At 32.6% G+C, this 27,512-nt stretch overlaps 3 protein-coding genes across 3 annotated transcripts; 2 read left to right on the forward strand and 1 right to left on the reverse strand.

Annotated features, from left to right (window-relative positions):
* The first annotated feature begins 293 nt into the window (after positions 1-293).
* LOC127126504 (aladin) lies at positions 294-8,001 on the forward strand. Its single transcript, XM_051055435.1, has 14 exons — positions 294-460; positions 546-601; positions 680-847; positions 972-1,086; positions 1,266-1,365; positions 1,461-1,640; positions 1,886-1,944; positions 3,030-3,117; positions 3,223-3,301; positions 3,611-3,710; positions 4,879-4,930; positions 5,842-5,979; positions 6,141-6,228; positions 7,640-8,001. Exons 1-14 carry the CDS (start codon positions 403-405, stop codon positions 7,700-7,702), a joined length of 1,344 nt encoding a protein of 447 aa, XP_050911392.1. The 5' UTR covers positions 294-402; the 3' UTR covers positions 7,703-8,001.
* A 9,674-nt stretch (positions 8,002-17,675) lies between these two features.
* Positions 17,676-19,026, forward strand: LOC127126505 (50S ribosomal protein 5, chloroplastic). The gene is made up of 2 exons (NM_001427575.1): positions 17,676-17,864; positions 17,981-19,026. The coding sequence occupies exons 1-2, from the start codon at positions 17,780-17,782 to the stop codon at positions 18,331-18,333; spliced, it is 438 nt and encodes a 145-aa protein (NP_001414504.1). The 5' UTR covers positions 17,676-17,779; the 3' UTR covers positions 18,334-19,026.
* Positions 19,027-20,301: 1,275 nt separating this feature from the next.
* Positions 20,302-24,250, reverse strand: LOC127126506 (E3 ubiquitin-protein ligase At1g12760-like). The gene is made up of 4 exons (NM_001427576.1): positions 23,806-24,250; positions 23,016-23,135; positions 21,161-21,458; positions 20,302-21,021 (listed from the first exon to the last, which is right to left on the reverse strand). Exons 1-4 carry the CDS (start codon positions 24,123-24,125, stop codon positions 20,860-20,862), a joined length of 900 nt encoding a protein of 299 aa, NP_001414505.1. The 5' UTR covers positions 24,126-24,250; the 3' UTR covers positions 20,302-20,859.
* Positions 24,251-27,512: the final 3,262 nt, after the last annotated feature.

Consider the following 27,512-nt stretch of genomic DNA (forward strand, 5'->3'; position numbering starts at 1 on the left):
ACATTTTTTCAGTAATATTAAATTTTCACGTCATATAAGAATAGTCAAACCTGACATTTTTCCAATAAAAACTAAAGGAAATGACCACATAGTTTAAACGAAAGTGAAATTAAGACCACCATATAATATTTTTTAGTTAGAAAAAAAAATCTTATAAAATTAATAGATTAAATGATGCATTAAGTCCTTTTTTTTTCAATTATAAAAACATTGAATTTCATAATCAATTTCTTAATCATATGTAAACGTAGTTTGGAAGTTAAATAAAAAAAAATTGCAAGAAAGATAAATGAAAAAAAAGCGGGAAAAATATTATAATTTTCATATGCGATGAATCAATCTTCTCTCTGTATTAAGCTAATCTAAGCTAAAACCCTATTCTTCTCAACTCAAAACTCTACCATGGCTTCCTTCCCTCCTCCTGGTTCACTCACCCTCTGCGAACTCAACCGCGACCTAAGTATTACTACTATACCCCTCTCTCTCTCTCTCTATATGATTTTCTCTCTCTTCATTCCCTTCTCTAACTCTTAATTTCTCTGCAGTCACCGTCGATGCACTCTCCGACGATCGAGCCGATCAAACCTACGGAAAGCATCTCGTAACAATCGCACCATCTCAATTCAATTCAATCCTATTTAATTTCAGTTTTTATTAATTGCTTTTATACGTTAATTAGGGATTGGTGTTCAGCCCCGTGCCGTTTCAGCCTCCACCTCCGCCTCTCGAGAACGACGTTCCCGAACAGGAAGCAACCGCCGCGGTAACCGTTCCTAGAAAAGGTCCTCTGGCACTTTTGCAAGGCCTTGTAAACGAGTGTCTCAGACACCTCTTCTACCCTAACGATGTATGATTAATTGATCTTATTGCTTGCACTGTGCTTTTTTTAAATTTTAAATTAATTACACGCGTTGCTTGTAATTTACTAATTTTAGAATTTTTTGTTGTGTAAATTTTATGCTTATGTTTAGGTTCATTTGTTGCCTGAGGTTAATCTTCAAGGAGTGAGTTGGCACCTTAATAGGCATATAATTGCTTTTATTTCTGGGCCCAACCAAGTATTAGTTCGTGATTATGAAGATCCAGGTACTTAACTTTTTCTGGTCTTGAGAATTGAGATATTTTATCAGCTTATAGTTTAAGTTAAGCTAAGATAAGTGGATTTTGTCTGTGCCAAGTAGCAATGCTATTTAGTTAATGTTATTGTTGTGTTATGGATGGTGTTTGTTTTGTTGTAAGCACTTCTAGTTTTACATTTTTAATAGATGGGAAGGATTCAATTATTTTGACCAACGAGTCTCAGAGAGATGTTAGAGTGCTAGAGTGGAGGCCAAATGGTGGGAGGATGCTAACTGTGGGTTGCAAGTGAGGTTCTGTCTTTGTGCTCGTTATGGTATGTACAGTGGCAATTCCCTAGTCATAGTGTTTTTTGTTTACCGGACTTGGGTTTACTGATGCAGGAGTGGAATTTGCATATGGTCTGCTTCATATCCTGGAAACACAGCATCTACTAGATCTGGCACTATATCCTTTGTAGGAAATCTATCGAGAGGCTCTGGAATTCGGTATCTCCTGGTTGATTTTCTTCGAAGTCAGAATGGTGAACATGTTAGCGCCCTTACTTGGAGTCCGGATGGAAGATATCCTCATAAATGTCAATTTTTTTATTTTTATTTTACCTTTTATTTGTCAAATATGGATATAACCTATGGCACCTACATATTATTTCTTTTTGGAAGAGGTGTTGGTGTATGATGGTACATTTTTCTACACAGTATGCATATCCGGAAAGTATTAACTACGGGTTAGACTCGTGAGTTTGATGCACACGTTTTTTCTTTTTAAATTACTTATACTTAACCATTTTTTCTTAACCTATTTTCACATACTTAGCTTCTGCTTCATACGAGAGCTCTTCTTTCACTGTGTGGGATGTTGCCCAAGGTACACTGTAGATCTTGATTCCTTAAGCAGTTTGATGTTTTTTATACTTTTAATAATCCCTTTCTTTCCACGAATGATATAAATATGTTATGAATAAGCTTAAAGCTTGTTCTGATTTTTTTTTAAAACTGATTTGTTCACCTCAGTATAAAAAGATACTGAATGTAGATGTACCCTAAGCTGTATATGTTTACAACCTAGACTGATGATTTAAACAGAACATCAATATACTGAATATATGACATGATGGACCATTAACAAATCCGACTTTTGCTATGAGTTTGGAGAAATAAATCCTTAATTACTTATATTTGATTGAATTGTGTACTAGTGGTGTAATATCTACCAGTCACTTTCCTATGGACTCGGAAGTTATTTTTTTTGTTTTTGGAATTCCAGTAAAGCAAAATTGTGTTATGTTTCTTTAGGTGTTTTGTCATAATAGCCCACAGTAACACAATGGGTGAATTTATACCGTCAAAATAACGTGAGGACATTACTACATATAATAATTGGATTACTAGTCTTGACATGTTCCATTTTAGTGCTCTTATAAAGTTTACTATTGGATTGGAATATTTTATTTTGTGCATTTGAGTGTTATGCAAAAAAAATTATAGATTCGAACTTTTAATATAATAAATTGACAAGTTGATCAAAGTTACCGATCAAAGTTACCCCAATGAAGGTTGGCTTAACTGGTAAGAATGCATTCTGTCTGCCAAGTGGTCTTCAATTCTTTCTAGTAGTCATTCATTAATAGGCCGTACCTAAATTTAAGTATCAATGTAAGCCCCTGTCGAGACATATGGCACGCCTTACTTTCATAGGAATAATCTCCTTTTCTTTAAAATGTTCCTGTACAAAAAGAGTGATCAAATTTCTGTTGCCCTATTTATGTTAAGTTGATAGATGTTTTATTCTGACTCTTTAATTTTAAGAGTTTAAAGAAGGGAGGGTGATGAGTCCGATGACTGTTTGTATATTTACATTTTGATGGTCATCTCATTTCAATAGAAAAATCTTGAGTAGTGATATTTGTCTCCGCTTTCTGAATATTTGGTTATTTTTTATGTTATCTGTAGGTGTGGGGACACCTATTCGACGAGGATTAGGAGGCATATCAATGCTAAAGTGGTCGCCCACTGGAGATTACTTCTTTGCTTCAAAATTGTAATGCAACATTCTTAGTTTTGCTTATGGAAATACGAAGTATTTATTGAACATGAACTGCTTATGATTCACAAATCACGACCTTATTGTTATGCTCTCTTACAGTGATGGAACATTTTATCTTTGGGAAACAAACACTTGGACATCAGAACAATGGTCATCAACTAGTAGTGGTTTTGTCAAGGTATGTAATGTGTACATTCTTGTTTTGGTGCCCTATGGTTACGTATTGACTTTGAGACAACATCTGTTGCATTTTGGATTTGTTTTGTAAGGGATAACAACCAAGACTCATTTCATGATGAAACCGGGAGTTAATTAGGTTATATATCTTGTGAGTGTAATAAGAAGATACAATGACTGAAGAGTTTAACAATATAGTAGAATAATACAGTCATAATCTGAAGCAATTGGCAGTTATTTGTAAATTTTCTTGTCTGATGGCTGACATAATGTTAATACTTAAATGATTTCTTGTCTGATGTGTGCTCAGTGTGCAACATGGGATCCAGATGGGCGTATGATACTGCTTGCATTTTCCAAATCATCAACTTTGGCATCAGTTCATTTCGCATCAAAGCCTCCCTCATTAGGTATTGAACCTTTCCTCCCTCATTAGGTATTGATCCTTTTCTTTCAAGGATCTTATGTTGATTTTTTTACTGTTTCCGTATCTAGCTAAACTAATCAGTAATCTCTACATATATATCTATATCTATACTTCTATACTTATACATAAAGGAAATTGTAAGTTTTAGTGTAGTTTTTCTTCTTCCAATTTAACTCTTTATTTGCATTATTTAATTTAAAGTTTTGTCCTTTTTTATCCAATCCAGCATCTGACTTTTTAGACTATAACTATATAAAAGGGATATCAAATTGTTATGGTTTTTATTCTTCCGATTTTATCCTTCATTTAAACAATATAATTTACATTTTTATCCAATTAAATCATAAAAAATCTAAATAACATGAAAATCTGTAATTCCATTTTTTTTGACAATATAATTGATAGACTGAAAAAAGCAGGCACGGCTGCGCACTAGTACTCAATAAATAGAAACATGTGATATTCAAATATATGGATGAGACGATAAAGGAAAAAGAGTGGAAGAGGGATCAATACTGTATATACTTTTATAGTAAACAATGACTCTGAAAAGGCTGACAACAGTAATCATGTCAGATGGAACCACTTATTTTTTCTTTTCCCATGATGAAAATTTTGTTATTTGAATGGGAAGGCAAAAGAAATAAGAGACGGACACACTGCTATATATTTCCCTAATAAAGTGAATGACTGAAATATATTTCCCTAATACCATAAATTCAAATGATGCCTTTGAAAAACACATGCCCTCTAGGTTGAGTGCAAGCTACAAGTAATGTCTTGGCTAAAACCTTTTGCCAAACACATGCAGATTTCTCAACAGATACCTTTTGTTAATTGGATTGAATTAGTAAATGGTTGATATAAGATGTGGTTTGTAATAAAATTTGTGTCTGTCAGCATCTAGTGTTAGGAAAGAAAACGTGGTAAAAGTATCAGCTCTTTCGCGAGATGGAACTGTTTAATCAGCTCATGGTCTATCACATAAAAGGGCCCAATCAGGAGTTTGCACATAATCATCTCCTGCTACCTGAACAGAAGCACACAATGTTTTTATAGCTACCCTTGTGTGTTTGAAGTCCATGTTCTACCCACAATTCTTGTCTGTCTCATTATAAGTATTGATTGATAGTTACTCATTTTTTTTCCAGATGCACATCTGTTACCTGTTGAGTTGCCAGAGATATTATCGTTGACAGGCAGGTAAATATGAGTTAATGTTTTTTGGGTTCAATAATTTTTTGAATTGCTGTGATTTGGTGTTAAGGTCTTATCATTTTACAAATTTTTTATTAACCAATTCTTAGGATGTGGTAACTGACTGTTGCATTTTGCATCCTCAGCTATTTTAGTAATTAGCCCTTTCTCCTCCTGTTCTATCATAATGTATTTTGGTTTGGATGATGCTTGAATTTTAGGTTGTTGATACTCTTAGCTCTTGATTTGTAAGATCATATAAATTGAAACTGTATCTCTTAGGTGAAGTTGATTTTTGGTGTTTTCTTGTTCTCATTTGTACTAAAAAACCAAGAAAAAATGTGTTTAGCTCAACGTAGATTTTTTATTTTGTAAAGTATGGCCAAGTCTGAAGATGACATTAATTTTTTTCATCATTTCCTGTTCTAAATTTCAGAAACAGGATATTGCAAGTTTAAATGCAGTGCCAGCTTTTCTAAATTAGTTAAAATAATCAGCCATAGTTTTTATGAAATAAAATATATGTTTTCCTCGAATTAGACATTTCCATTTTCTTTTCTTCCATATTCTTTGTTCTTATAGAGTGAATTCTTGATTCTTTACCTGGATCGATTGACCTTGTTCTTATAGAGTATAATTTCAAATTTCAATCATGGAATGTCATTGATGTATCCCCTGATAATTTTGGATCCCTCAGTCTTACAGTGTAATTCTTGGATGCTCTTGTGTGATGGACTGGAGTTTACACATATGTCACATGGATGTGGTTAAATTTATGTTTCCGCAAATTAAGGTTTTTGTTGTGTTAGGTTTTTGCCTAGGTTCTTTATCTTCCTTTTCCTATATCATATAGTTATCATGTTTTTTTTTTGTTAGAAACTAGATGTTTATTTGTTATCTAATGTCATTTTATTCAGTCAGGGAATTGAAAAAATAGAATGGGATAATTCAGGAGAGAGATTGGCCGTGTCTTTTAAAGGTGGGGATGACGTATATGGGGGGCTAATTGCCATCTATGATACAAGAAGAACTCCTGTGATATCTACATCATTGATGTGAGTTTTTGGTTGAAAATGTTCCAATCACCGTTGTTGTTTTATGTCATCTCTTTTCAATTAATTTAATTTCAAAGTTATGTGTCTTGGATATTCCTTGCTTTGCCAATTACTATTCAATATACTGGTTTGCAATAATTTTTTTTCTCAATATGTTTTAGTGGATTTATAAGAGGACCCGGAGAAAATCCAACGCCAATCTCATTTTCATTTCACGGGAAGTTTAAGCAGGGGCCATTGCTTTCAGTGGTAAGTCTGTCTTGAGTTTCATTTGTTCTGCTTTTTTTCTTCTTCTGAAACTGTATTTTCCTTGACAAATTATATGCAACTATGTGAGGTGCATATGTGAATGTGCTTGTGATATCATTATTATGAACATGGTTCTAAGTAGAAGTGTCAAAAAAGCCCTAAATGAGAAAGCCCCAACAATTGGGCCCCTTATTCGGCCCAATTTTTTTAGGCCCCCTACTAAATCAATAATTTTTTGGCCCCTTATTTTTAAGCCCCATCTTATTTTTGGTTTTTAAGGGGCCTAAGTGAGGGGCTCAAAATATAATTTATTTGAAATAAAATATTTTATTTTTTTAAATATATATTTTAAAAATAATAAAAAAATTAGAAAATTAATTTTTTTTCTGAAAAAAAAGTAAAAATTATTTTCAAAAATTAAAAAAAAAGTTGATTTTTTCAAGAAAAACATTAATTTTTTTCAAAAAACAAATAACATAGTCGATTTTTTTTAAAATATTTATATTTTTTATTTTTTCTGAAAAAGTGATATTTCTGAAGAAAAAAATTATTTTTTTCAAAAATAGGAAAAAAGTTGATTTTTTCGAAAATACAAAAAAAAATTGATTTCTTTTTAAAATGATAAAGGCGATTTGTTTTTTAAAAAAAAATATTTTTTTTTCGAAAGAAAAAAGTTGATATTTTTCAAAAATAAAAAAATTAATGTTTTCCAACAAAAAAATCGATTTTTTTTCGAAACATAAAATGTCATTTTGTTATAAAAAAAAGAAGTTGATATTTTCAAAAATAATAAAAAAAATGTGATTTTTTTTTTAAATTGGCTTTTTTCGAAAATAAAAAAAAATCGACTTTTCCCGATAATAGAAAAAATATCGATTTTTTCCGGAATAATGAAATCGATTTTTTTTATTAAAAAGTTTAGTTTTATTTGAAACAAAATCGATTTTTTATGAAATTAAAAAAGTCGGTTTTTTTGAAAAAAAAAATTCATGAAAATAAAAAAATAATAATTTTTTCTTTAAAAAAAACAAATTTTTCTTTAAAAAATCAATTTTAAAAAATGATGGGGCCTTAAGCCCTCAATTGAATTTTATGGGCCTTTATTTTAGGGGCCCCATATATTTAAGGGCTCATTTATTTTTTAAATTTTGGGCCCCCTATATTTTTGGGGCCTTAAAAATTAGGCCCTGGTCCCCTAAATTGACAGCTCTAGTTCTAAGTAATATTTTCACTGGCCTTAAAAAAAGAACATTTAATTCGGTTAGTATGAATCTTCATAGACAGTGCCCGGTTCCAACGACACACGTCATAGATGCTTCATCTTGTTTTTTTAAAGAAAGATGCTTGATCTGGTTATTGATTCATATTACACTTGGAAGCTTTTTATACGTCTGTACTTTCTATTCTGCAGTGTTGGAGCAGTGGATTCTGTTGCACTTACCCTCTCTTGTTCCGTTCTCATATGCTTACATAAGGAGGATTTCTGCGAAATTTTGTTGGCTGGCGCCAGCTAACTTTGATGTTAGCTTCAATGTTTTAAAATTATTTGATTGTTTGGGGGTCAAATTGCTATTATCTTGTTTGTATTTAAATATTGGCCTTGAAAAAAGGGCTAGTGAATAGTAATGTTTTTGGAAACTCGGATAAGTTTAACAGATCGAAAAAGATATCAGGCATCTGATAGAAAAATGAAATAGCTATTTGTTTTAAAAAAATTGTTTTTGTTTGGTATTAATTAAAAACGTTTTAATGGATAAAAGATTTTGATTTGCAGTCTATCAAAGTAATCCTTTTTTTTTCTTATTATATTTTGGGTAGAAATCGGATAGGGATATAATGTGTGGGGTTTGAGTAGGGTATTATAATACCACTCCTAAATCTGCCGTTTAAAAAAATTCTCGAACTCAAGAAAATTTATTATATTTTAATTGTTTAGCAACATTTAAAAATAATTTAAAAAATATTTGAGGGTGTTAGTGTTGAGTTAAGAAATAAATACACATTTATATTAAAATGCATAGAAATTTAATAGTGATGTATTTAATGAAATTGGTAGATTAAGATGTTTACATAATAATAAAAATACAAATATATAAATATTTATTTTGCGGGTATGAGACGAGATAGTACTAAGATATCTTGTCCATTATTTGTGTCCGTGTTCGTATCTATTTTACAGGTTTTTATTCTATCAATTGAATAAATTTTGTAGGTATTGAGATACCTTGCATGTACTACACAAAATAAATGCAAATGGTTGGGTTGTTTCACTTTGTCAAAATTTAATTCGGAGATGCATCACAGATGCATTTTCGAATTAACCCTTATTTTCAAATTCATGTGTTTTTTCGGAGATGCATCTCCGAATGAGTTTAATTTATATATAACGGGCGCGAGTTTGATCTTATCCCACTTTCACCGCATACATGGGTTTAACTGTGTGCTAAAGTACATTGAGGATTGACCACATGTTTGTCTACATTGCCTGCGTAGAGGATATGATGCTGTGCGGCCGTTTCGTGTATATATTAACCATACTCAACATGATGACATCGATTGGACACCACACCCCACTCACCAAGACATTGTTGCCTTCAACCTCATTTCATTTTGCTCTGAATGGTTGGCTTGTGGGACGAATCTGATGTACAAGTATCTGTCGGAGTGATGCATGCATCAGTTTGGGTATGTGCAGATCATACCGAGATCTCCCTTTGAGTCTTCTCCTAACAACATTGTCCATAAACATCTTGATGACATACTTGCGAATTACGAGAGTCATTTGGTATCAAAGAAATATCACAATATATCAGGCACAAGTCAGTGGTCTTATGTGGACACTTACATGACTTGGTTCTATAGTGTGTTACACCCTGTCATGACACTAGACGCTCCTGGATGTCCACCTAAGCTTGCTCATGAGAAGATTCTGGAGAATGAGCAGGCCAGAGATGACCATGTCATTGATGTGTTGCCCATCTCTCAAAATATTATGCGGATTACGTATGAGGGCATATAGTTTGATCTGTTTGAGAGAAATGACGATGATGCAGTTGCCCTAAGACATTCCGTTCTTACCGAGGTACGTAATGCCTTGGGTTAACAGTGGCAAAGGAGGAGTCAGGGGTTAGGATTAGGTATACGCAGTAGATTATGCTTTTATAAGTATTTTGGGATGTTTTAGTATTATTTTTCATACTTTGATAACAATGTTTGTAATATTATGTATTACATTGTTCTATGATGTTCATGTTTATTAATGTTTGAATCAAATTATGACACTGTTAATAGAAATAAAATAAATTTGGATTAAAAAATACAAACTTAGAACAATGTTTTTGTCCAAGATGCATGCAAATAAGTTTTCGGAGATGTACATTCGAAATAGGCGTTTTCGAAGATACATCTTCAAATTCATCACATAAATATTCGCAGATACATCTCTGGATCAATTTTTGTCAAAAATGGGGTGATTACTTGATTTACGAAGGATGAAAAGATTTAAGGTACGTCCGGAGATGCATCTCCGAAAATACCCGAGGAAAATTTTGGATTTTCAGAAGTGTGAGTCATATCATAAGGGTGGAAAAAAATGACCTTTATTTTTCATAAAATGTATTATCTCTTCAGCCATATTGTATTTTTCTTTTTGTAATAACCAAAAATTTCAATTAAAATAGCACAATAACTTTCTTTCCCCACAATTAACCAAAATACTCATGTTTTAAATAAAAAATTGCGTAGCAAAGAGGGAATTTTTTATCCAAATAACCTAGCTTTTAAAAAAATATCCTAAAATAACCCATTTCAAATAATTTTCCAAACTATCCCACTTTAAAAAAACACACACGTCAAAGCATTGATGCTAGACCAATTGGCGAATACTCTCTAATTTAAAGAGGAGGTGCCAATTGGATTAACTTCTGTACCTAGTGCTGCCAATCCAATTGGCGCCTATGTGTTAAGTTTAAGAGGTGACGCAAATTGGTCTGACACCTATGTGTGTTGTGTAATTTTTAGTATAAATAGAGGTGTGGTGTGATTTATTTTTCCCCATCTCTTCTCATTATATTGCAAACATGGTTCATCTTCGTTGGCGCAATGGGAAAATGATTTATTCGATAGACAAACCTCCGATGGAGATGCTCTTCTAGAACATCTGTAGTTTCGAGAAAATACAAAGGGAGTTGATTCGTTGGTTAGGCGAAGACATACCTGAAGGCAAAAAAATTAGAAGTATTGAGAGACATGATGCCGTGCGTGGGTGGGTGCGAGTTAAAAATGATAAGGATGCGAGTAAAATGATGTTTGGACCAAATGATATCAGTTTGATTGTTGTAATTAGTTAAAAATATTGTGTTTAAATATTATGGTTAAGTATTTTTATTTGTTTTGATATCTGTTGTATGTGTTGTTTATTTAGACCTGTCACTAATGTTCGTTTTGTGATATCTGGTTTCTTGTTGGAAAATGTTCTTGTTTTTAAGTGTGTTTAAGTTGGGGTGATGTTTGTTGTTAACATTCTTGTAACAAAAAGTTATTAATATATCAAAATCAAAGGTTATAAAAATTGAAAGGAGAAACTAAATTATGGTGTAGAGGTTGCTCTGAGATTGGGACAATTTTTCCGATTGTGTTCGGGTTGATGACATATATTATATAATCTTATCATTTTATCAATCATATCCATTTTTGTTCTAATACGTGTGTTGTTTGGCCATCATTTTTTCTTTCTTCGCATCTCATCGTTGTGCCATACTATGTCCTCTTGATATAGAGGCTAATATTCCTCCATTACTAGCATTACAAAGCTTTCGTTGTAGACATTCATGAGGTTAATGGCCTTGTAAACATCAGATAGATGACCGTAAACATCCTGGCGAGTATGTGCGCATGCGACAATGACATGGGATCAAGGTACAGAAAAGGCCTGAAACTTGCCACAGTCGCACCAACTTCTGTTTAATCTGATAGCATAGGATAAATTTGGCCTCCCCTCATTGTGGTCCATTATTTCCTGTACACGAAGTTTCCTGTGATGGTCAAACATTGTAACCGCATGTGTGCTAACTTTGACAGTTTCCTCTTTCATCACTTTCATGCAACATTCATTGAATAATTGACCCGACATTAACACTGCACTCCATCTTTCGCCTCTGGTTGCGAAGGTCGATGCCAACCTAAAATAGGTTGTTCTCACCAATGCGGTTATTGGTAGATTTCTAATGCCTTTGAAGACGTCATTCATGCATTCCATAAGGTTTGTTGTCTTGTGGCCCCATCGACATCCTCCGTCAAATGCCCTTGTCCACTGCTCCAATGATATGTTATCCACCCACCTTCCTGCATATGCATTTGACAATCTAATTTCGTCACGGTAGTGCTGAAATGACAATTGAGTTAGAGCATACCCTGCATTCATCACTTTTTTGCAAAGGTTCTTGTCTTTGATTGCACACATGAAGTTTTGTGCGATATGTCTAATCTAATAGACATGGGTAGAAGGAGAATTATGCCATCCGTTATCATGGTTATTGTAAGCACTCTCAGTAGCAACATGTATGTTTGAAATCAAACAGAGATTGGCTTGTGGAGCGAGACGTGTTCTGAGATGACTAAGAAAGAAACCCCAACCACCAACGGTTTCACCTTCCACCAGAGCAAAGACAATAGGAAAGACATTATTATTGTCGTCTTGTGAAACAACCATAAGCAAGGTGCCCTTGTATTTTCCGTATAACCATGTTCCATCAATCTGAATAATAGATTTGCGAAATGCGAAACCTTTGATACATGGTTGAAACGTCCAAAAGAGTTGGTGAAATATTCTATTTCCACAAATACAAGTTCTGTTTGGCGTAAATGATGGCAATATCTCCATAATTGCAACAGTCTCTGATGCGTATGTCTTAAGTGCCCGTAAAAACCGTGACAATTCTTTGCTAGAAGATATGTACATGTTATTGGGGCTTCCTATCGAGGGTAAGGCGGTAAATGGAAAAACTAACTATGCAAATTCGATTTGCATGGAACTCTTGGGTGTCGACTTGTTAGATGACAACTCGAGAGGTCAAGGTATCCTTTCACGCCTTAAGGTATATTGCAACAATTTACAGTTAGATGAAAATTCTACCGAAAAAACTCGAATATAAAAACTAGGTGTTATATTATGCTTTTAATTGGTTTAATTTTATTTCCCGAAGATAGTGGTTCTAGTATGCATGTTATGTATTTACCCTTATTAAAACATGTAGATAAACTAAGAAGTTATAGTTGGGGGTACGCTTGTTTGGCTTATCTGTATAGCTCTTTGTGTAAAATGCACACAAAGACACATCTACATTTTCTAGATGCGGTACTTTGTCACTCTCTCATCAATTTCAAACCATTTCAAAACAATTTTTACAATTCTTTCCGCAACGTAAATTCAAACCTCTTTCTTAATAACTCGATACAATTCAAGTCTTTTCCTAATTAAGTGTACTATTAAAATCTTTTTCTTAACAAAAGAGAAAATAAGAGGACCCTTGGAGTCTCACATTCCTTGAATCCTCGAATGATCGATCCTAAGACACACAACTAGGGATTACTAGACCCAAGACGTGATTTTGGTTTGTCAGCGTATTGCGGATATGGCGGGATCAAGCATAGAGGTTGGACTTTTTTAGGAAGACATTCCCAAGTTGGTCCTCGTAGAAAATATTATGGTCGAGACACGAAATGCTTTGCAGTACAGGAGGAGGAGAAGCCATGGGGTTAGACATACTCAGTAGTTTATGTTTATTTGTATTATTTTTTATATTTTCAAAACAAGTTATGTATAGCCGATACATTTTGAATTTAATTTAATTAATGTATGACTTGTTTTATGTATTTGTAGTACGTATGAATCAATTAATGTATGTGTTTTTTTAATTTATGGCCTAAAATTTAAGTTGCACACAAAAAAATGTCAAAGTTAGGATAATGTTATCGCCTAGAAAGCATTCTGGGGGATTCTGGAGATGTATCTTTGAAATATCCCTTGCCATGTGCAATAAATATGTTTCCAATGGCTTAAAATGAATTAAGGGGGTTTTACGGAGATGCATCTCCAAATTCACCCCAGAAAATTTACGGAGATACATCTTTATATCATATTTTGATAAAATGGGGTGTGTGGATGAAATTATGAGAATTTTAAGTGCGTCATGAGATGCATCTTCAGACACTAATAAGGGTATTTTTGGATTATCACAGGTGTCAGGCGCACCCCATAGAATGGATGAGCATTTCTATAAAATAGCAATGCTTCGTAAGCAAGGTTTCAAATTCATTACCCAATGTGATGTTCTTGTGACGAGGTTAAGTATTTTTCTCTATATAATTTTTTTAAATAAGCAAGTTTTTCAATCAAAATACCACAATAAAATTTTTTCCTCATAATTAACCAAAATACTCATGTTTAAAACAAAAAAATTGCACAATAAAGAGGACGCGTCATTGGTAATGGTCCGTGCACTCAAAAAACATATAGGCGCCACACATACAGGGACATGCACCACTAATGCACCAATGCACCCTACACATGTGTTGTAGGCCAAAGAGGAGGTGCCAATAGGTTTGTTGCCTATGCGTATTAGCTTTTTTTATTTTGTTAATTAAATTAATTAAATAATATTATTAAAAATAATTGTAAAATAAAAAAATTAAATATTAATATTATTTAATTAAAATAGAATTACATGCGGAAAAAATTTGTACATAAATTTTAACGATTCGCTTGTCATAACGGCCACCGGTTCGACACCCGGCCCTGTCCTTTGCTAACCGGGGTGTGGATCCGATGGTCGTTATGATCAAGCGGATTATTAAAATATGTGTATAAAATTTTCTCGCATGTAATTCTATTTTAATTAAATAATATTAATATTTAATTTTTTATTTCACAATTATTATTATTATTGTTGTTATTATGTTGTTAATCTAATTAACTAAATAAATAAATAAGACAATACACATAGGCGTTAGACTCATTGACGCCTCCTTTTTGACCTACAACAAATGTGTCAGGCCCATTGACGCATTAGTGGTTCATGCGCCAATGTGTGTGGCGCCTATGTGCTTTTTTGAGTGAATGCGTCAATTATTACCAGCGGTGCCTCCTCTTTGCGAATTTTTTACCCAAATAACTCAGTTTTTCAAAAATAATCCACATTTCAGATAATTTTCCAAATTATCCCGCATTTAAATTTTTTGTGTCAATTCAATTGGTGATTGTTCTTTAATTTAAAGAGGAGGCGCCAATTGGATTGGCTTCTGCTCCTAGTACTGCCAATCCATTTGGCGCTTATGTGTTAAGTTCAAGAGGTAGCGCCATTTGGTCTGGCACATATGTGTGTTGTGTAATGTTTTTGAAAAATAATGGACATTTTATATAAAAGTCGAAATCAGACCAATTGGTATTAATATTAATGTGTAGTCAGTTCTCGTCTGACATGTAATTCAAAGCCCAGTTCTCGTCTGAAAAATCATTGCAATGTTTAATTCCTGTCTGGAAGAACATATCAAAGTCCAGTTCCTGTTTGGCAAACCATTTCGAAATTCAGTTCCCGTATGGCAAGTCTTTTCAAAGTCCAGTTCCCGTCTGGAAAATCATTTCAAAGCCCAGTTCCCGTCTGGAAAACCAATTTTAATACCTTTTACAAATTTTCTCTACACTCTTTATGCCCTATTGAGTTAAACATGGTGACTTGAAACTGAAGAAATCACTAAACACATTCCCTATAAATAGAGGAAGTTATTGCCTTCATTTGCAAGCTTTGGAGAGCCAAGAAACCCCTGCTGCAACTTGAAATTTTTCCTGAAAAATTCAACTATCGTGTTTTAAGTTTCAACTTGTTTCAATCTAATTTCTTGATTCCATTAGCACCTTCGGCACTCTCTGAAACTTTTGCAACAATTCTCAAGCTCTGAGACCTCCTGAAGTGCTATAACGAGATCAAGCTTCATCAACTTCTGATCACCATCTAGACAAGGTAGTTTTGAGCATCATTTAAACTCAAACAAGTTACCACAATGTAGTCCTTCACTCTCTGATGCTTTCTCCTAACTTATCTGATGCTAATTGATCGTGTTCATCATTTAGTTTTATTTTCCGTGGCTTGCTTGTTTCTGAAACTTCTTTGAAATTCTCTTTGCTTAGTTCACATAAATGAATTTGGAGTATAAGATTGAATTCGGGATGAGAAGAAGATCACAATGGTGGTGGTCCTGTGTCTTGAATTTACCAAACGATGAAACTCCAGTGAGAGCTCACCGGAGAAGACGACCAGAGCTTTCTCAGGTTGTCTGAGTTTGAATCAGACACGTTGGCAAATTGAAATGTTTTGATTGGTTGGATTTAAGTTGGATCATGTGTTTGGCATGCAGCGTGTTCCACCATGCATCTTAACCTTTGGAGTGTTGGATCTGCCACATCAATTAATGAGGCGTGATCCAACGCTCAGTGTTTTTTCTGATTTTAATTCTTTTTCTTTTATTATTTTTAATTGCTTTTTCTTTAAAAATTCATAGTAATTTCATTTTTTATCCAAAAAATCAGAAAATAATTTCTAAAATTCTCTTTTATTTTTCTTTATCTGATTTTTATTTTTACACATTTTATTTCACTGATTTTCTAATTTTCATGAAATTTCTCTTTTCTCCTTTATTTTAACTGGTTAAAAATTACTTTTCTGCATTTTAAAATTCTGAAATTTTTTATTATATGTTTCTTATTTTATTTCCAACCTTCCATAATTTTCTTGGCCATTTATTTGGTGTTTTGAAGGACTTTATGGATTTTCTCTTTTATTTCTATTTAAAAATACCTTTGATGCATTTTTATTTTATTTAATTGCATTTTATATTTGTGTCACCTTGTGAACTTCTGTTGGCCTTGGATCATGATGGTTTGGACTTCAAGTCTCATCAAACTCAATGGATCTTGGGTGTTGATGGGGTGAAAACCCTAATCCACCAAAATGGATGATTGATTTTGATGATGACTTGATTAAACTTTTGATCCAATTTGATTGTTACTTCTCTTGATTCCTTCTTCTTCATCTTCTTCTTTTCCCTTTGATCAATTGGATGGCTTGTGCCCATCTTGTTCATGATGCGTGGATTGGTGTTTGATGAATTTTCATCATTTTAAGTCTACCTTATAAGTGATCATGGATCATTTAAGGTACTTTAGATTGATGCATAAGTTTGTCCTAAGTGTCATGAAGTGTGGATTGAAGTAATGGACCTTCCTCCTAGCCTTGGTGCTTGACCATCCCCTTTCTTTTTTTCTGTGGCATGACTTTAGGAGAATGATTTATATATCATTTCTCTAGTATGTATTAACACAAACATTATTATTGATCGGTCTCAGATAGTTGTAACTTCTACATAAGTCCAATTACGATTGTTTTACATATCGCTAAATTTGTCCCAAAAGCAAAGACATTTTTACAAGTGAGATTATAAGTCTCATATTCCTCATGGTATTGTGTGAAAATGTTGCCCCTTTTCCATTTGTGAGAGCTAGTGGCATACTTGTTGATTTTATCTAAGTTGGAGCCCTTCTTATAAATGATGTATAGGTTCACATTTTCATGCTTGGGAATGAATAGTTAAGTGCTCTTCAAAAAATGACCAAAAACATCTTTTCATCTTCACTAACATCCTTTACTAACTCTTCACTTGTATTGACTTCTATTTCAATGTCATTTACTTTATACTTTTATTTTATGTCATTTACTTTATACTTTATGTTTAACATTTCATATCATATTGTGTGTGATTATATTATTTTTTTCTTTGTCCATTTGGACCTTTCTTTTGATATCATTGCAAAGAAGACACTAATAAAAAGAAAAAAAACCTAAAAAGGAATCTGTTTCACCTAATTCATGGACTTGTGGTTACTATCCTTGTCATCATTGTGGAGTTATGGACTTAGAATTAGGATATTGACCTTTGTTTTGGGACCGGTGACTTGAGACCTTTGAATTCATCTGATACCTATGACTTCGGACTTCTCCCCGTTGTTGCGGAGAATTTTTTTTTCCATTTTTAGAATCCCAAATAGAGAATCCCGACATATATCCCTACTAATGGATGCAACTTAACATTCCCAATTGAATTTATGTTAAATAATACTCTCTCCGTCTCATAAAAAGTGACTTATTTATATTTTTTTCTGGCTCAAAATAATTGTCCTTTTGCAATACAAATGCATCATTTTTTATTATTTTTCCAGTATCATACTTCTATTTATTAACTGATATTAGTTTTATCATCAAAATTTCCTCGTGTAATCATTTTCTTAAAAACTATGAATTATTCAAATTAGATAATTTTTAGGAGACAATTTTACTATAAAAAAAAAACTTTTAATCTCAATATAGGTAACATTACTTCAAGAGCGACGGTGAGTGGTGAGCATGGAAGAAGACACTTCTGATGTGCCTTTCTTATCCTTAACATAACATCATATAAACCAATTCTTCATTTGAAAAAGAAATATAAAAAACCAAACACTATGGCACTTCTCTGCTTCAATTCCTTCACAACCACCCCTGTTACCTCTTCTTCCTCCCTTTTCCCTCATCCCACAGCAAACCCTAGTAAGTATTATTCACTCTCTTCTCCTTAATTTCTCCCAAGTACATTCTCATGTTGTTATTATTATTGTTTTTGTTGTTTCTGTAATCTTAATTTTCTCGAACTTATTGTGTGTCAGTTTCTAGAGTACGAATCGGTCTGCCCACCAACTGTTTGAAGGGATTTCGAATCTTGACACCCATTGTTCAGAAACCGAGAAAAAATTCAATTTTTATTGCATCCGCTGCTGCTGGTGCGGATTCTAATGTTGCAGATGGAGTAGAAGAAAGTGAGAGCAAGAAAGAGAGTGATGTTGTTTCTGTAGATAAGCTTCCATTAGAATCAAAATTGAAGGAGAGGGAAGAGCGGATGTTGAAGATGAAGCTTGCCAAGAAGATAAGGTTGAAGAGAAAGAGGCTTGTTCAAAAGAGGAGGTTGAGGAAGAAGGGGAATTGGCCACCTTCCAAGATGAAGAAATTGGAAGGTGTTTAATATCTGTTTGCAGGTTTCATTCTGATTTTCTATTGTTCGACTCTGCCCTTGTTGTCAACATTTTTTCTGGTGTATTTTGACAATTTTGTTCATTTTCAATCAAGATTTTTAGTTTATATATTGTATATGCCTTCTGTTTGGTTAAGGTTGAAATAGGGGGTTTGATTTGAAATCTATGTAGCATCAACACTTCTTATTAAAGGGTGTTCGGTGTTCTGACACTTCCGCAGCACCAACATAGGAAAATACATTCATGTATCCAGTGTTCAACAAGCGTTAGTGTCCGACACTTATGCAGCACCAACATATGGAAATACATTCAACTCTTCAATTTTTTCAAAATGTTTATGGTGTGGACGTGTCAATGGTGTATGGTTTGGAATCATGTCATGGTTGATGTGTTTGGATATTTTAATTAGTCCCATTTTGAAGTGTTAAGTCTATGAAGCATATACAGGAAGCTGACACCCGACACTGACACGGAAGCATAGAGGCGATTTAATGTAACTACATATGTTGACACAAGAAACGTCTTAAATTCGAAGTTTTAGTGCTATGTTGGTTTAGGTTGTTTGGGAATCTTGTTCTGTGTTGTGTTGTTTGTTGCAGGTTAAGTGTTGAAAACAAATTAGCTAATAGCAAATTCTATCATTTTATTAAAAGAAAATTGAAGAGTGGAATGAGTAGTATTAGCATGATCTCAGTGTCTTGTTATATTTTTTCAAATTTAGACAACTATCCTTCCTTTTCTAACACTAAATTAACTAGTGAGATTTTGTGATTGTTTGTAGCACAACCTTTGTCATTATCATTACTAGGTTTTGACATCTAGTCTTGGTTTGTATTATCAATGGGTTGATTTGAAATTCAAGGTTTAATATATTTGGATATTTAATTGAACTGATTTTGCAGTGGTTTTAAATGCTTGGGAACATGTTCTCTGTAGTTATGTTCAAAAAGAATGAAACAAATCAATGGATTGTGTTTTCTGATGTCTGTATGAATAAATGAACTGAGTATGTACTCATGTTCCATGTTTTTCCTACCATTTTTATAGTTTTGTGCTCAGCACATTGCCCTCAAACTCGACTAGAAACATTAATGAATCAAAGAATGTATGTGAGATTTGTTTGTCCCTTTTTATTTTAGATACATCTTTTTTATACAAAAATATATTACAAATTATATGGATAATTTCAAAAAGTAATGCATATAAGTGGTGAATTCATTACTATTAACTTGAGTTAGTCACATTCCTGTTTTTTTACAAAATTAATCATTACTATTAACTTGAGTGAGTCATATTCCTGTTTTTTTTACAAAATTAATCACATTCCTAATACTCATATATTAAAGGAATGATAGTAATTCTATTATAGTAATTCAAGGACATTGATTTTCTTTGACCAAAGATTCAAACTTTGTTTTAATTATTATTCCTAAAAATGATACGCAATTTACTTTTTTAAGTTTGATTAATATTCTTAATAATGTTGTATAATAACCTAATAAGAGGCTGTCGAGTTTATAATTTTGAATGGTTGTTTGTATTGTTTGTATTTTTATTTTAAGTTTTATGCAGTCAAAAGCGACTCTTATGTTAATACTTGGTAAAATTTTCTTCTATGATATATATTTTAGTTCTAAAAAATATTTTAAAAAATATAAAACACACCATTAACAACATTAATTCAACTAATTAGTGCCACATCAACAAAATTTTGATGTCAATGAATTTTAGTTAATTTTAAAAAAAAAAAGATATAAATTATTATTTTCACAGGACTAAAATCAAAATAATATATATATTTAAACCAACTTTTATTTACATAACAAGAAAGATTAAGTAGTTTTTTATTTTAAAAAGTAATAATTATACACAAATTATTATTGACTTTTAAAAAAAAAACATAATTTTTATAATATCATTACGACTAAACCATCATTTTAATTTGATCTCATTGCTGGTCCTAAAAGTAATAGTATATGGCTATGCATCTGAAAACAATGAGCATAGTGTAGCCTTTTTGTTGACTCTGGTTCATAAATTACAGTCAAGTGGATAAGTATATTCTCAGAGAGTACCCCAAAAAGTCCCTTTTTTTATAAATTATTTCAAAGTCTTTTTACATTTCAATTTGATATTTGAGTTTTTTGGTGTAAGGATACAAATTTGTACTTGTGATTGGAGGTGGATAAAGTGCTAAAAGAAAATACTGTACAGAAAATTGATTTTGTAATAGCCTTATAAGTACAAATTATGGGGGAGACCCTTTGACTGGCCCACAATATATACATACATATACCCCGTCATAAACTAACTTAAGAATATTCAAAAGTTAAAATACCTTTATGGAAACTAAAATCCTAAGATGAAATGGTGGATCATTTCTTTTTTTTCTTTTTCTACTTATATATATATACCAACACTAGTCAGCAGATTAGCAAATATTTTGGTTCTCCACTGTCATGTACCTCTCAAGCAATACTTAACCTCGGTGCCGTCTAGTCTTTATCAACAGAATGTTAAACCAATGTGTCGGCTCTTCGAATATTAAATTTGCAGAGCGGGCAAGTTGCTTTTGTCCGAAGCCAGCGGCTGATGCACCCACAGTGAAAATGGTGGGTACAGGGAAGGCGGTAAAGTTCTGTTCCGTCAACGTATGTACTTAGGCAGATACAACATTCCTGCAGCATAATCAGAAGTAGTTAGTCTCTCTTTCAGTAGTTTCATATATAGATTGGATCTATATATGGTTGGACTAGATGGGTTATGAATTGACGAATTGTGGAATGAGAGCTAAGAGAAGACACAGTTTGTACTTACAGAATCATCGGGATGAAGAGATAGTTCACTGATATGACTTTGATTGTATGAACCGATTCTTGCTTTAACAAGTTGCTTGTTGTTGTCGTCATCAACCATAACCATTACATTTGACTGACTAAACCTATACATAGGAAGTGACCTGATATCATCTTCTGAAGCACCTTCTCTGATTCTTAACGCATAAGCTAACGCTATTATTGGGATGATGCAGAAGAGAGCAAAGAAAACTATACATGCCATCCCAATGCAAAAGATGATAAAAAATACGTCAAAGGCTAGAAAGACCACTGTTAACCTGCAAGAATGTGATAATAAGTTAATAACATCATTAAGCGTTTGAGAGATCCAAGAATTGTCAGACAAATACAAGAAAATAATTATGTTAAATAAGATTTTTAGGTTGGGATGAAATAAACAAGTAATGAATTAGTAAAATACAAACAAAGTATATTTATCGATTCTGGGTTGAGCTCAGCCTTTTGACAGAGCCTTAGTATGAAATTCAGACTCTGAACCCCTAGGTTCAACAAGAGGTCAAATTCTAATAAACTCAAGCCAAGCTTTACAGGTCTTATTGGAAACAGTCACAGTAATCACAATTCTACCTTAACCTACTTTGGCAAAATTTATCTCGGCCAAGAAATACAAGCATTTTCAACCAGGGCTTTCCTATGCACCATATCATGGAAAAGGCAACTCTGAATTACAGTTCAAGTTTTAGATCAAGATCTCAACATATGAAGCTTGTTAGTCCTAACCAGGAGTCAAACTATTCAACAGAGTTCTTCAGTTAAATCAGTAGACTTTGTATTTTATCCAGATTCAAGGTTGAAATAGCTATAACAGAAAGACATGTAAATTAGCCGGCAATTTTGTGAGAATTGAGAAATGATTATGATTTCCTGAGGAAGGAAAGGACCTTGCACAACTTCACCTCAATTCTAACACAACAATCGAAAGAAATTAAAGACAGAACAAAAAATATGAGCATAGTTACTAACTTATCCTTCTTAATAAATAAATAAAAGGACATCACAATGCTAAAGCTTTCTTCATCATTGCAAGGTCTGGAGAAGGGTCAGACCTAAACCAGAGCATCAGACCCTCTTAAAATAACACATCAACAGTGACTAATTATGGGTAGACAATGGAAAAACATTCTACATTTCTATGTTATCAATCTCGGATAGAGGCATGGTGTAGCCATCTCCAAAAAGAGAAACGGAACGGGAGCGGGGGAACGGAACGGCTGATATTTTAGTGACGCTGACACTAATACAGTTAACGTGAATGAACACGTAATTGTTAAAAACTAAAATAACTAATCAAAATTCATTAAGTATTTATATTTAGAAATAAAAACCATAAGTCTTGAGCAACATACTTCCAAATGCTAATAAAATTCAATAAAATAACTTTGTTATCCTTGAACATTTAAGGGTAATATCATATACGGCTGAAAATGGACGGAGTCGTTCCGAATCCAATCTCATTATCGAGGTCGTTCCAGCCGAGTAACCCATCTGTGACCGAACGGCACGGCTGACGCGGGTTTTTTGGTTTTACCGTTCCGTGCCGAGATAACGGCCGAGTTTAATAACATAGCTACAATTATCCCATTTATGACTTCTTAAGTATAATACTTTGCTTGGTTACGGAACTCTGGAGAAGATAAAATTATCTTTGCATTTTTAAACTGTTGTGTTGCACTAAGACGAAGAAGATTAATCAGTATAAAAAAATTGCACTACTTTGACTACTCTTCATTGGCATTGATGACAACATTTAATACCTGCCAAACAGTCCCAAAAAATGAAAATGGAAAAACACATATACAAACTAAGGTTATTACCAGTAGAGACGCGGAGAATCTTCAAGAAGTGGTTGGCCACCAACAACAATCCAATAAAATCCAAAAACCCACCAAACAGATGATGCCAGTGTGTTCATAGGCTCTAACTTCTTCGCAATGCTGAAAAAACAATAAAGACCAGAGTGAAACAAAAGCTCAATAATCCGCCAAACATAGAGTTCTATCAAAGAAACCACAATCACACACTAGAAAAATATCATTCATCTCATATAACACCATGAAGGCCTGAACATCAATCACACAGTCCTCAACACGAAATAAAAAGAAAGTGTTAAGGTGTAGAGTATCTCCAAATTTCTCTAGCCATATAATACTCAACTCATTACACCATGTCAAGTGCGTGTGTCTCTGTTGGTTCCTTATCTTGTCAATAGCAAACTATAGCGGAATGGCGTAGTAGCAGTGATAGAGTTAAAAGGATTGTGCAAAACTCTATCATTGCTACACTATACTATTTTAGGGGGTTATGTGGCATTAACAACATAGTGCTTCAAAGCTAAGCTCAGTAGTTGAAAAATGAAATAGGAGCAAGCTTCATGAACCATAAGCTCCTTCCAATACACAATAAATAATTATCAATAAGCAATTTCAAGAGGCAATGATTATTAAAAATTCAGCAGAATCTGCCCCTAATTATACTAGTAATTGATTAACAACATCACATAGACCCAAATTATACTAGCAATTGATAAAATAAAAATAAAAAACAAAAGTGAGTAAAAAATAAGTAACCTAATTAAGAAATGGAGAAAAGGAAGAGTCGATAAACCTGTAAGGAGTGTGAGAGAAGGAATCACGACGATATTCAGAGTAAACAAAAGCCACATGGAGAACGCACTCCAAGGCGTAGCCACACAGCCAAAGTCTCAGAGGAGTGGAGGGACGCTCGGCGAACGTGGATAGGATGACGGCGGCGGCGACAAGCACGAAGGCTAGGTTCCAGACCATGTCGACAACGAGAACAGCCCTTGAATAGGCGCATCCGCCGTCGTCTTCATCGTCCGATTGGGGCCCGGGGAGGAGAGGGTTATGAGTTCCGAGAGTGATGACCTGGCAGTGTTGTTCTTGTTCGGGCTGTCGTTCCTCCATGTTTATGATTTTTAGAGAGAGAGGTTTGAATAAATTAAGAGAGAGAGAAAGACGAAATGGGTTTTAGAAATGCTTAATTAATAGTAAAAAAAAAAATAGTAACTGGTGGCGATGGAAGGTGGTGGTGACCTTGGTGGAGGTATACTAATACAATTGGTTTTCTTAAACTCAATAAATAAATCATTATTATAATTTGCTATAATATATTGTAAAAGATTAAAGCTAGTGAGAACATAAATTAGTTTTACCCTACCATATAATAGATTAAGTGTATGTAAATGATTAAGGAGTTCATTTTTTAAAGATAATATTTATTTATATTATATATTAATTAAGTAAATAAGTTATTGATATTTATAAATTAATATTTTTAAAAATATAATATTAACATATGAATAATAAATATTATTAGATAAAAAAGATTAATTAAACCCCAAACATATGAAATAGAAAAACAGTATTTAATTAAACTACAAATAGAATAGTAAGTTAACACATCATTTTAAATTAATAAGTATTTTTACGATATATTTTTAAAAATGGTCTACACCCAAAATAAGATATTAGACTCAATCAAAATTAATGAAAATCAATGATTTGACGGAGCACATTCTAAGAAAAAAATGAATGTACTGATAAAAGAAACGACAAAACCATAAAAAAAAACATAAATACCACAAAAGAAAAGATAAAACAAATCACACATGTTCAACCAATCAAAAAGATTTATACAATACTCAAAAAAGGTCAAGTAAAGTTAAATTTTATAGGTCACAATATTTTGGTCAATAGTGCTTATAAATACTATTTATTCATACACCACATTGTACATCAAATATATACACAGCATAATACAATGTTTACCGTAGTATTTTTTTAAGCATAATACGCTGTTCAGCGTAATCTTTTTTTAAATTAAAAAATAATAATTATGAACATTAAATAAACAATATAGGAATAATATCTGTGAACAGTATCTTTAAAATAATAAAATAAGGTTGATTAATAAAATATAAAAAATTGATTAATAAAATAATAAAGTTGGTTAATACACATTCAGATATTAAAAAATTTTTTTATTAATATATCAAAGTTGATTAATAAAAAATAAAAAATTGATTAATAAAATTATGAAATTGGTTAATAAACATTCAGTTGTCCAAATAAATTTTGAACAGTCATCAAAATTGGTTAATACAATGTAAAAAGTTGGTTAATAAAGTTATAAAATTGATTCATCACACAATTTTATATCAATATCAGTTAATTTAAAAATAAAAATAAAATAATATTTTTTAATATTTTATTTTTAAAAATATATATTATTATAATATTCTACTATTCATCGTATAGATTTTGATGTAGGAATATCATTTCTCAAATACTATATTTATATACAATTTAACATATTTAATCAGTAAAACCGGTGTATTTTCACCCTTTATCTTTTAGTTTGTTAACTTAAAAAAATGTCAGACTTAATACTCTTTCGAAGAGTTAAAGAACTAAGAACTAAATATCAAGGGGGCATGGTTCCTTATTTTTAAATCTTTTAAAATGTAAAGAGTATAATAGTTGAGAGTTCTAAAGATGATCATCATGCTAGCTCAGTAACAAATTTGACACGGCTTGTAGAACACTATAATAAATATCACTTAAGAGTCATGTTTGTTATGCCACAAATACATTTAACATATACAATTTATATAAGAAGAAGATCACGAACAAAAACTCTTATTGACATAATGATCTTCTACAAATTATGGGAATATCAACGTTTCTTGCTCCTCCCAATAATAATGGAAATTCTTTAGTTGATCTAGCTAAACAACCGGCGGTTATGTGTCGTACCTCAAAAAATGAAATATGATCTCGTGAAACTCAATTGCATGCTCCCGGAATGGACTAACAGAGTTGTCACCGAATTTTATGTATTCCTACAAAGGAAAAGAATTTTTTTGATAAAATTCAAGAAATGACGATAATGATTATGGTCGTCGCAACCAAATCAGGATTCATGAGTCGATTACACAGGGGGAATGTATTAGCACCCCTCACGTCAGTTGTACTCAACAGAAACCGTTTAATTAGTTATGCGCATTAGTGTTACCTTGAAATGTTAGGCTTCTCGAGTTATTAAAAAATGAAAGGATAGGACTAAAAATGTTTATTTTTTATTAGGGTGCGAAAAGGAAAAGAGATTTTTTTTTGGATTTTTTTAATTAATGTGTCTGACAAGATTTCAAAATCATGCTCCTAAGTATCTCCTGGTACGATGGAGAACTCAAGGCTACGTAATTTTGGATAGAAAATATTTATTTATTTGTCGATTTTAGCAAAAGCTACTTTGTGTCAATCGACGGAAAAACATTACTTGCTACCCAAAATAAGTGGAAAAGGGAGCGTTCGCATCATGGTTGAGTGAATTTACAAATCAACATTTACAGACAACATCGCTAGCTTGCTAACATGTTAAAATGGACGAAACATTGTCTTTGCATTGTCTTGACACAAAATACCTTCCGTTTACGAAAAGGGTTTGAGGATCAATCGTGCGGCGATGAGAAAAAAGTTTGATTGGTTTGAAGTATTTTTGGACGATAAGAGAGTTCGGAAGGGCGAGAACTACATCTCCTTTCCCAACTCCCGAAAACTTGTGGATTACACCACGTTCCTTTTTCATCTTGTTTGTGAAAGAGTTTTGATATTTTTAAAAGTTTTGAAGTTTTGATTGAGAAAACGCAATCGATGCTAGTCGAGGTTTATTAAGGGTTGTGGAAACCATTGTAATGCAAAGATAACGCATCACTACAACAACAGACTTTCACAAATACAATTGAAACTTATACAACATGTGTTTTTCATTCCTTTAACTTATATGTCTTACATTTTCACCACAACTAACCGTGACATGTTTAAATATGATAATCTTCAATTTAGACAAATATATATGGCTAGGAAGAAGGTTAAAGCAATAGAAAAGTAGGTATGTCGCGAGTTTCAATTTACGACAAATATTTGTAGGCGAACAACTTATCCTATATTAGAGGACAAACTACTGGCTCAATATTAGAAACATATAGACTAGTTGTTAGTTATTTAAATAAAAAAAGCAATGAGATCATTGTTGAGAAAATAATACAATTCAAGTCAGTGCAACAGGTTGAGATATTATGTCAACGGGTTATACCTGGAACTTTTTAGTTAAAAATTGAGTTAGTAGATAAGTGCAATTGGTTGACATAATATGTTAATTGATTACATCTGAGAGTTTTTTCAGTTTTCTATTTGATAATTGTACATCATCTCATGTAGTTATATATATATACCATCTGGGTATCTCACTAATTAAGTAATGGTCATATTTTCACCCTTAATTAATCTCTC

Source organism: Lathyrus oleraceus, chromosome 3, assembly GCF_024323335.1.
Source record: "Lathyrus oleraceus cultivar Zhongwan6 chromosome 3, CAAS_Psat_ZW6_1.0, whole genome shotgun sequence".
Lineage (NCBI taxonomy): Eukaryota > Viridiplantae > Streptophyta > Magnoliopsida > Fabales > Fabaceae > Lathyrus > Lathyrus oleraceus.

Coding starts and splice junctions, on each gene's coding strand:
- LOC127126504 (XM_051055435.1), top strand. CDS start 403: ATGGCTTCCTTCCCTCCTCCTGGTTCACTCACCCTCTGCGAACTCAAC. Junction 461..545: donor CGAACTCAACCGCGACCTAA/GTATTACTACTA, acceptor ATTTCTCTGCAG/TCACCGTCGATGCACTCTCC. Junction 602..679: donor AAACCTACGGAAAGCATCTC/GTAACAATCGCA, acceptor TACGTTAATTAG/GGATTGGTGTTCAGCCCCGT.
- LOC127126506 (NM_001427576.1), bottom strand. CDS start 24,125: ATGGAGGAACGACAGCCCGAACAAGAACAACACTGCCAGGTCATCACT. Junction 23,136..23,805: donor TTCTCTCACACTCCTTACAG/GTTTATCGACTC, acceptor TTGTTTTTTCAG/CATTGCGAAGAAGTTAGAGC. Junction 21,022..21,160: donor CTCTTCATCCCGATGATTCT/GTAAGTACAAAC, acceptor ATTATGCTGCAG/GAATGTTGTATCTGCCTAAG.
- LOC127126505 (NM_001427575.1), top strand. CDS start 17,780: ATGGCACTTCTCTGCTTCAATTCCTTCACAACCACCCCTGTTACCTCT. Junction 17,865..17,980: donor TCATCCCACAGCAAACCCTA/GTAAGTATTATT, acceptor ATTGTGTGTCAG/TTTCTAGAGTACGAATCGGT.